The following is an 11,208-nucleotide window of genomic DNA, read 5'->3' as shown; positions in this document are numbered from 1 at the left end:
TGCACCCGCTGACCGAGTCAACATATTGAGCAAGGTCAAAGATATCCACAGTAAGTCAACGACTTAGACAGCCTAACCGACGCCACCTGTCGGCCTGTCACTTGGGTCTCGGCCAGGCAACTAGCCAGCCGGGGCACATATCCGCGTACTCATATCCAAGACCCCTCGGCCGGCCTGCCATGGGTCCATCGACCGAGGGTAGAACGGTCTTTCCACCTGATTAGCCACTTGGCCACTTGGCCACTACGTGACAAAAGGTGAAAGTCTATAAATACTCCTCAACCCTCATTGAGGAAAGGATCCACAATTTAACCTAAGAATCACTATTCACCTGGTAATATCTTCCTTATCTCTCTACAATATATTTAGCCAAGTAACAACAACTTATCTCTCTAAGTTTACTGACTTGGGCGTCGGAGTGAGTACGCTCGGCCAAAGCCGAGCCCTCAGTTTGTTCACTGTTTCAGGAGAGGTCAAGGAGGAAGTCAAGCAAAGACGTCATTCTACAAGCCACGGGTGGTAACAATACTTGCTCTGGAATTACACCCGGAACAATTACAAAAATTTCAATTAAAATTTCAATATTAATTATAAATTATGAAATTTGATTTAAATTTGTAAGAGTTATATAAATTTTGGAAGACAATATATTTAATATAGAAAATTAATCTAAGAATAATGATAATATCCTTTAATATTATAGTTATAAGTGAATTAAATTAATTTATAGATAAATGATTTAAATTAATGTCATGTAATAATAAATTGATAATCATGTGACATTAATTCGTCATGTCAAATTAAAAATATGCAACATCACATTTAAATATGCCACGTCACATTAAATTTTAAGCTAGGTGGCTTTTTGGATCCTACGTGACTTTGTCTAGATGGCATTTATTTGTCATTTTAGGGTAGCCTTTTAATTATATTTTATAGATAATCTCACCAAGATATGGATTGTCTGCTTTTAAATAACTTCCTACTTACATTGATTATATTGCATGCGAATGTGGTGTTTTTTGTATCAAGATTATCCTAAATATTGGATTCACGTAGCTATCTATCAAATACATATGTAAGCCTATTTAGTGCTTATACCATAGGTGTATAGTACTTCCTACTCCCAATATTAAAAAAAAAAACAAATTACAAAAGTCTCCACTACTTAACAGTTATCACTTTCCACAAAATAACAGCTACAAATTGTAAGGAAATCTGAGCAAAAGACAAATTGATAAAGTATAAAGCAGAAAAACCAGTCTTCAGTTTCTTGTTTGGTTGTGGAGGGGCTTTAAAAGCACTTGTTTGGCTTGTGATCTTGTCTGTTGACTTTCATAAAATGTTTCCCTCACATATCACCCAAATGCTGAAGTCCAAACAAGTTTGTACCTGCTGGCAGCTGCAGGGTTCCTAATCCTTTAGACTGCTGAAGCATGTTGGCTGCTGATTAATCAGTTTGTTGATTTCTCTGAATTGTTGATGCTTGCTTAGGCTAAATAAAGAACATACTTAAGACCTTTTGTAAATTGACCTGCTTACTATTTACAATGGACTTGATCTTCTGAACTTAAACTGAATTAGGGTAGCGAACTGAAGCTGTCTGAAAACCCTGAAGGCCAGACCTTGACCTAGTTCTAAATGCAGTGAAATGTGGGGTGGGTAATATAAGCTTGGGCTAGCTTGGCTTGAGGCCCTAGTGTGTAACTGGGTGAGGGCTTGCTCAGGTGTGGGGTGAGCTGGCTAAGCTCCTGCTCCACAAAAAAAAAGTAAAATAAAAAGCAATATGGTTAAAATAATACATTCCATTAATTCCATTTTTATTATCCTATTTTCTATTTTTGGTACGGATTAAAGAAATATGGTAAATTACAACCCTATCCCTTGAATTAAGGGAATGTTTGGTTGCTAGTTTTGGAATGGATTTAATCCATTTAGGTAATTGGTTGGTCCATTTTTAAACGGAGTTAGAATATCCATTCGACCCCTCCATTCTCATACACAACCTTTACCCCTAGATTCAAAATTGATTCCCTAATTTTAACATTTCATTCTATTCCAAGGTCCAATTAAACAATTAAAAACAAGTATGTAATTTAGAATCAATTCCTTAGTGGTATGATATTCAAATTCATTTCATTCCCTCCCTTTAAGCCAAATACTCCCAAAAGAGAATTGAGACAATGTCATTTTAGAGAGGGGTAGGTAATTAATAAATTAGGCATAATATTGGTAGTTTAGTCATTTTTAGTACTTAATTTGGATAGTGTATAACTAATTTGGAATAAATTTTGGAGGAAAATGGGACAATAAAAATGATATAGAGATAGTAAATGTTAAAGCCTTACTTTAGGTATGAACGAAATATTCTACGGAGTTTTATTTTTAGCCAAAAACAGCTAGTAGTATCAAGTTTTGATCAGAAGTAATTTAGGTGATCGTGAATTTTTATGACTTTTGTATAAGATAGTTGGTTTTAAAATATTGATTTTAAAAGGGCGTAATTAACAAATTTTTCTTAAATATAAACGGCCGGAATAGACTAATGAAAGTCATATCACTCAACATAAACAACTACGAAAAAAATGAAGGCCATGAGTGCTAGTTAAGTAGTTAGAATGAATGGAGTGGCATACCTTGTCAAAACATGAGAAAGTATAATTTGGTCGCTTTCTGTTTACTTCGTAATGGCAACGACTCGACTTAGAATATTACAAGACTTTGGCACTGACTTAGGAGATTACTTTGACATGGTCACTAATCGTTAGAATATTACATGACTTTGGCAGAAGGTTAGGACATGGTCACCGACTCACCGAGTTGTTTATGTTGTATGACTTTTTTATTTTTAGACTACATCATAATATCATATAGTAGTCTATCAAGATTTACTATCACATCTTTTATTTGTAAAGTTAATCTGTTGTTCTCATTGCTGTTGGTTGGCTTATATAGGCCAAGGAAATTATGTTTCAATGTTCATACAAACAGATCTAATGGTTCGGAATGAACCTTGTCTAGCTTACAAAATAACCGCTACAAATTATAAGAAAAATCTGAGCAAAAGACAAACTGATAAAGCATAAAGCAGAAAAAGCAGTCTTCAGTTTCTTGTTTGGTTGTGCAGGGGCTTTAAAAGCACTTGTTTGACTTGTGATCTTGTCTGGTGACTTTCATAAGATGACTCCCTCAAATATCACCCAAATGTTGGAGTCCAAACAAGTTTGTACCTGCTGCTGGGTCTCTAATCCTTTAGACCACTGAAGCATGCAGACTGTTGATTAACCAATTTGTTGATTTTCCAGAATTGTTGATCATTGCTTAGGCTAAATAAAAAACATACTTACGACCTTTTGTAAATTGGCATGCTTGACTATTTACAATGGACTTGATCTTCTGAACTTAGACTGAATTAGGGTAGCGAACTGAAGCTGTCTGAAAACCTTGAATGCCAGACCTCGACTTAGTTCTAAATGCAATGAAAGGTGGGGTGGGTAAGCTTGGGCTAGCCTGGCTTGAGGCCCTGGTGTGTGACCGGGTGAGGGTTGGCTCAGGTGTGGGGTGAGTTGGCTGAGCTCCTGCTCCACAAAAAAAAAAGTAAAATAAAAAGCAATATGGTTAAAATAATACATTCCATTAATTCTATTTTTATTATTCTATTTTCAATTTGGTACGGATTAAAGAAATATGGTAAAATTACAACCCTATCCGAATTAATATAAGGGAATGTTTGATTGCTAGTTTTGAAATGGATTTAATCCATTTAGATGTTTGGTTGGTCCATTTTTTAATGGACTTAGAATATCCATTCAACCCCTCCATTCTCATGCACAACCTTTACCCATAGATTCAAAATTCATTCCCTAATATTTAACATTATTTCATTCTATTCCAATGTCCAATTAAACAATTAAAAACAAGTATGTAATTTAGAATCAATTCCTTAGTGGTATGATATTCAAATTCATTTCGTTCATTCCCTCCCTTTAAGCCAAATACCCCAAAAAGAGAATTGAGACAATGTCATTTTCAGAGAGGTGTAGGTAATTAATAAATTAGGGGTAGTATTGGTAGTTTAGTCATTTCTAATACTTAATTTTGATAGCGTATAATTAATTTGGAATAAATTTCTGAGGAAAATGGGACAATAAAAATGGAATAGAGATAGTAAATGTTAAAGCCTTACTTTAGATATGAACGAAATATTCTACGGAGTTTTATTTTTAGCCGAAAACAGCTAGTAGTATCAAGTTTTGATCAGAAGTAATTGGGTGATTATGAATTTTTATGACTTTTGTATAAAATAGTTGGTTTTAAAATATTGATTTTAAAAGGACGTAATCAACAAATTTTTCTTAAATATAAACGGCCGGAATAGACTAATGAAAGTCATATCACTCAACATAAAAAACTACGAAGAAAATGAAGGCCATGAGTGGTAGTTAGAATGAATGGAGTGGCATACCTTGTCAAAACGTGAGAAAGTGTACTTTGGTCGCTTTCTGTTTACTTCGTAATGGCAACGACTCGACTTAGAATATTACAAGACTTTGGCACTGACTTAGGATATTACTTTGACATGGTCACTAATCGTTAGAATATTACATGACTTTGGCACAAGGTTAGGACATGGTCACCCAATTGTTAATGTTGTAACAAATTTTTGTATAATGCGTCATACAGAAGAGACGTGATCGAGCTTGACCACCCAGCCCTCCGAGTTGATAAGCTCTTTGCAACGCAGCACTAATAGACGGAGATTATTTACTGAGGGTGTAACACCCCCATTAAGTGAATAAATTCACTGATAAGCTTAATTGACTAATGTTTAAATGGAATGAAAGTACTAGTTATATTAACAAGTGAGGAGCAGTTGAATAACCGCTGATTATCCGGTGTCCTTCATTCCAAGCTAAGCTCAATTACCCTTGACTGTTATGGAAGAAGGATATAATTTAGGGATGTACATGTACAAATCTTGTAATTTGGCCATCTCTACGACTCTCTCTATATATATAGGAATCTCTACAAATATTCAGATACCCAACTACTCCATACAAAACCCTTGCTTTAAGGACTTAATCTCTTCCATCCTTACATACAATTCATTTTTTTTCTAACCCTTAACATTTTCCATGTCTTAAATCTGTCAATACCATTTCTATCATCATACACATCAAAACATCTTAACAAGCTATACTTTGTCTGAAATTTAAAGATGGTTCGCGAGGAATCCCCTCCACCACCTTTACAACTACCTCCCAATGAAATATTCCGCCAAAGTTTGAGTTCACAACAAGTGAGAATCCAAATAGCCCTCGTCGTAACCTTCTTATTCTACATCGCAGTGATGATGTTAGGCCGGCTTCGTTCTCGAGGCAGATTTTGGATGAAATTTATCTCGACCATTTCATTCATGATCGCTGACAAAATTATAAATTACATTCCTGGTCTGATGAGTGCGCCGGGCGCATCCAACGATCTCTACATATTTTGGATCTCTTTTATGGCTTACTTATACGCGGTGGCCCATGAGATCAGTTGCTACACTCTTGAGGAGAATGGGGAACGTAGGAAAAAGCTTTTGATTGACTACTCTGTAGTTTGGACTTTGATAGTGACATCCCTGTATGATAGTCTTGCAGCTCCTGAAATACTTGTACCCATTATCCTTCTCTTTTGGGTAGTCGTCCTCAAGTTCAGGGAAAGAAGACACGCTTTAATGTTCGCTGACCATTCATCTAATGGCTTTTCTCAAGCAACTAAAATCATATCCGATTTTACTGACTACCAAGAGAAGCATCATCAGGTTGGCAATAATAATTTTTTAGTAGGGGTCAGAGAAGCACAGAAAATGGCAGCTGATGAAAAGTTGCACAAGAAATTAAAGGTAGATTTATTTGATCCCTCAAACATTATCACCCTAGCCAATGTTTTGGACTCGGACGATGAGTTTTTGAAGAGTTCTGAAACAGGTAAGGAACTCAAGAAAACTTGTATTTCTTTTGCAATGTTTTGGACTCTCCTTGCGAAAATGGGTGGGTATGATAAGGTGGATACCAAAATATTTAAGGATGAGAAGGTGAATAAACTTCTTGCTCCTTCCTTCGATCTAGTCGAGGAAGAGCTTGATTTTCTATATGAATTCATTTTTAGCAACTCTTATGCCATTTACTATCGAGGATTTTGGAAGAAGTTGCGTGATCTTTTAGTTATAACGTTGTTTTGTTGGCTCACCCTACCCTTGTTCATCGAATACCAATCTCAAGATCACAACCTTCTCTTCGTTTATATGGGGGACCGTGTGTTAGACACAGGGTTCACAAGAGGTGTCATACTAGCCATACTTATCATTGAATATGTCCTAATCGGTATGTTTCTTTCTTGTAAATGGGCTAAGGTTATGTACACTTGTGCGTACCTTGAAAACGAACAGTCCCAAAGAAAAAGTAGTATCATCCGAATTGTTATTAGATTAGCTTGCCTTATACCTCGACCTAAACTTTCATTATGGTTAACCCCAATTAAGACGAGGAAAATCGGTCAATACTCAGTTTGGAATTGCTATGGTACTATTCCAATCCCATTTTGGGCAAAGTGTTGGATAGGTGATTTCATTGATCTTCCTAAAATTGGTCAAGCTGGTGAAACGTTTATAGATTTGGAAGACAGCTATAAAACTTGGATTCTCGCTTCGATTGAAGAGAGAAACGGCAAATTCACTAATGGTGTTCATTCCTTGCTAAATAACAAGGTTAAACAAGATGTTGTGGACAAGTATGTAGATGTAACGAACAAAAAACCGCAAGCTCGCGTTATTCTAATTTGGCACATGGCCACGGGGCTTTTTGAAGAAGAGGCAACAACACCACGATCAGCTACCGGTGAGAAAGATTATTTTAAAATCGCGACTACATTTTCTAAGTACTGTGCATATTTGGTAGCTTTTCTTCCTCAGGTATTACCTGATCATGTGTACACAACCCAGTGTGAGTTTGATGAGGTTATCAGAGAGCTTAAAGAGGAGCTTCTAAACGAGAACGAGAACGAGAACAAGGTAATAATAGATGCTGAGGATCCTAATAAGCTAGTATCGAATGGAAATAATGAAATAATAGTTGAAGCGCGAAAACTTAAGAAAAAGCTTGAAGAACAGCCAGATTTGTGGAAAACACTGGCCGAGTTTTGGACTGAGAAATTGCTGTACATGGCTCTCGCAGATCATGATGAGGTATTTGAAGCTCATGCCAATAGTTTATGTACTGGAGGAGAGTTTATTACACTCCTTTGGGCGTTAGTCACACATGCAGGATGCTCACAGATATCACCTACTCTTCCTCAACACCAAGAAGCTATTCCTCCTAATATTGAAATGGATCATATATCAACCCACATAGACACGTAGGACAAATCTTTTGCTTTTCCTATACACTTTGCTTTTGTCTTTCTTACATGGATATACCCGTCTTAAATGAGAGTTTGCCTAAGGATACAAGGATTAGTTTCAATTATTGATTGATTGCCATTTGTATGCTATATAGCATATATTTTATGTTTCTTCCCTTTGTGTGTTGTAAACTATTGTGCCGAATGGAGTGGTAGACGATGAGTTGTAAACTGCATTTAATACTATTATTGGTGTAGTTTTACGATTGCGTGACTGTATATAACATGTCCTTCAAAGATTCATACGATTTTACAAAAGGAGTACATATATTATAAGGAGGCGCAAGGCTGTTCAAGAGTATAAGATGAACAGATGAAAAAATAAATGGTAACAAAAATTAATAAAGGGATATATATGTTATTGAATGGCGTATTATTTAAAAATTATAACAATATATGATAAAATAGGTATTATTGTTTTTTTTTTTTTTTTTTTTTTTGACAGCTGTAAAGAAAATGTTTTACATTCTAGTGGTATGGCTCATAGGCCATACCTATAACTACAACATAAAACCTCAAAGAACGACTAATAACATAACCTAAAACAACAAGGTAATTGCATCGGCTATCTATAACGTGTTGATGGCGTACGACGGATGTCTGAACACGAACTTCAAACTCGAAATACACAACAATCTTCAAAGGATGAGTAGCGTTGTCCATAGGAAAACATCCCTCTTTGCTAGTCTTGATTGATGAAGCTTCGGAGAAATACCTGCAACAAGGCCCAAAAAAGAGTCTCGGAGATTCATCTCCTTGGCTATGATAATCTTCCTCTGGAAACCAACGAACCCCCATAAAATTATCCTTACTCGCCATAGTCGATACAACTTCAGAGAAATACCTACAACAAGACCCAATAAAGCGTCTTGGAGATTCATCTCCTTCACTGTGATACACTTTATCTGGAAACCCACGAACCCCTTGACCCAACGAGAGAGAACAAAGTGCACTTACGTCACTAGCACGTAGAAAGAAAAGGCGGAAAGCAGACCACTGAAACTGAAATCTGACTCCAAAGGAGAGTAATCTCCTACACTTTGGACCACAACCCCCGCTGACAAGAGCCTCGTATCCAATAAAATCGAGTAGAAAGGTGGGTACAACAGGAACAAACCACTTCGACATCCCTCTAACCAAAATCATCTCAGGAGACCCCAAAGACCTAGGCTCAACACAGACCCGATACAAAATACCAGTCGTAGAAACTAACCCGTGGGGAAGGGGACAGGGCACCCCAAACCACCAGGTGTTTATTAAAAGGGAAAACCTAAGAAAAAAACTCCACAAACACGACTTCAACATTAAATGAAAGCGGATCCCACCGCATCCGATCCGAACCAACAACCCCGCCCAAAACCCAGCAGCCCCACACCACCATACCACGCTTATCACTAAACAACAACCCCACCCAAGACCACAGACCAAAGACAGTGACGGAACCAACGGACTAATTGAACCCCAATCCGACAAAACCGATCCCACTGACACCAAACACACCAAAAACAAGACCCAACACCATACAAAACTCCCCAGGACCATCAGCCTACATGCAACTAGATCAACCATAAAAGACACGGCAACAAACACGAACCCGTCCCGGAAAAGGGACCATCCGGCATGGAAGGACCGACAACAAACACATTATTTTATCATAAAATTAATTGACAGGAGTCTTACGCAATAGACATAGAAATGACTATTGGACTACAGGCACAAGTACATATGCATAGGAAGAGCATTAATGTTTTTAGCTCTTGTGACTTGTGGTGTTGTCGTAAAACACCAAAACAAACAAGAAAAGCAAGACACACCGACACAACTCGACCAAACAAAAGGTTGATTTCTACCAGGGATGGGGGAAGGGGCGAGGTGAAGGGGAGCCATCCCTAGGTTGCATGTGAGGCTTTTAATGATAGGACAGAGAATCGTAGGTGCGGAAAAGACAAAAGAACAAACCAGGTAGACAGCCAAAGAGACCATCAGACGGTCCAATTAGAACCGAACGCCGTCAAGAGGACGAAAGTCGAGGTCCAAACAGAAGGGAAGGAGACAGCGATGGGGTGCGATCAATCACCGGAGATAGGCCATGGGACTGCCTCATCTCCGGCGATTAGAAAGGGCGGTCAGGGAGGGCGGTGTGTGGTCAGAGAAGGCGGCGGAGCAGACGAGACTTAGTTTTAGGGTTTTTTGGAGAAAATGAGAAAGAGGAAAGTTAGAGGGAGAAACCATAAAAGGTGGTATTATTGTTGTAACACCTGTCATTTTTCGTTATTTTTAAATAGTTTCCGAGATTTTCATTTTATTTGAAATAATTTTTTATTTAATAAAATAACGAATTTCGCTTTTGGGTCTTAGGATAGTAAAAGTATGTCGGTATTAAAACTAGTTTTATATTTTATTTAAAATCTCTATTTCTTAGCTCAAATATTGATTATTGATTGGCATTTGTATGCTATTTACCATATATTTTATGTTTCTTCCCTTTGTGTGTTGTAAACTATTGTGCCGAATGGAGTGGTAGACGATGAGTTGTAAACTGCATATAACATACTATTATTGGTGTAGTTTTACGATTGCGTGACTATATATAACTTGTCCTTCAAAGATTCATACGATTTTACAAAAGGGGTACATATATTATAAGGAGGCGCAAGGCTGTTCAAGAGTATAAGATGAAGAGATGAAAAAATGGTACAAAAATTAATAAAAGGGGTATATATATTATTGAATGGCGTAATATTTAAAAATTATAACAGTATATGATAAAATAGGTATTATTGTTGCCTGCCATTTTTCGTTATTTTAAAATAGTTTTCGACACTTTCATTCTATTTAAAATAATATTTTATTTAATAAAATAACGAATTTCGCCTTTGTGTCTTAGGATAGTAAAAGTATGTCAGTATTAAAACTGGTTTTATATTTTATTTATCATCTCGATGTCTTAGCTCAAATAGCTTGAGCTGGATTTTAAAAGCTCTTAATTTCATTTTATGCCTTTTTCATTTTAAATCTATATGAATCTTTAGTCTCGGAAACATGCCGGTTTATTTACTCAACCTAAAAGCTACGTACAACTACAACTCATTTCATTTTTATCACACAAGCCGTCATTTCTCCATGGTTTTGCGTAGGTTTTGAAAGTTGGATTTTCCTCACTTTAATCTTCACGTATATGTCTTGGTTCTCGTGCCTGACCATGTTATTTGCACAGTAATCAGGAAACAAATCTGATTGTCTCAAATCTTTTACTACGGTTTTGATTTCGCGGCAACTTGTTCGTGGGCATCGTTCTCTTCATCCTTATAGACCCATTTGAAAGCATGACTTCCGCGTGATAGCCCGCAATGTCTAGAACCATTTTAAGCTTGTCGTTTTTCAAGGTACATGTATTCCACCAATCGAAATCAAAATCTTCGAATCCCTCGCTGTTTTGGTCCTATTTCAAGTGCCCAACTTCACTCTCTTATATCTCCTTCGTTTCTTAACGGAATTTGGTGCTTTCCACGGCGTTTTCTTCGTTTCTCTGCTGTCCTTGAAATAGTGTATGTACTAGTTTGAAAGCCCGTACTTCTTACGGGTTAATAACCTTGATTATTTTAAAACTAAGTTTTAGAACTTTATCGAATAGGTGTTTCGAATTTCAAATCCGGGTTTCACATAATTCTATAAAAAATGAAATATCCTAATCCCTTATGGTATCTTGATATATACTTGATTCTAAGCATTAAGTAGCCTCTAAAACTTTGTTATCTCGAA

The 11,208-nt window shown here is 36.8% G+C and overlaps 1 protein-coding gene across 1 annotated transcript; it reads left to right on the top strand.

Moving 5' to 3' along the window:
• Positions 1-5,218: 5,218 nt before the first annotated feature.
• LOC141640768 (uncharacterized) lies at positions 5,219-7,405 on the top strand. Its single transcript, XM_074449450.1, has one exon. It carries the CDS (start codon positions 5,219-5,221, stop codon positions 7,403-7,405), a length of 2,187 nt encoding a protein of 728 aa, XP_074305551.1.
• The last annotated feature ends 3,803 nt before the right edge of the window (positions 7,406-11,208 follow it).

The sequence above is a fragment of the Silene latifolia genome, chromosome 2 (genome assembly GCF_048544455.1).
Source record: "Silene latifolia isolate original U9 population chromosome 2, ASM4854445v1, whole genome shotgun sequence".
Taxonomy (NCBI): Eukaryota; Viridiplantae; Streptophyta; class Magnoliopsida; order Caryophyllales; family Caryophyllaceae; genus Silene; species Silene latifolia.
This window is presented reverse-complemented; position numbering and strand designations above follow the sequence as displayed.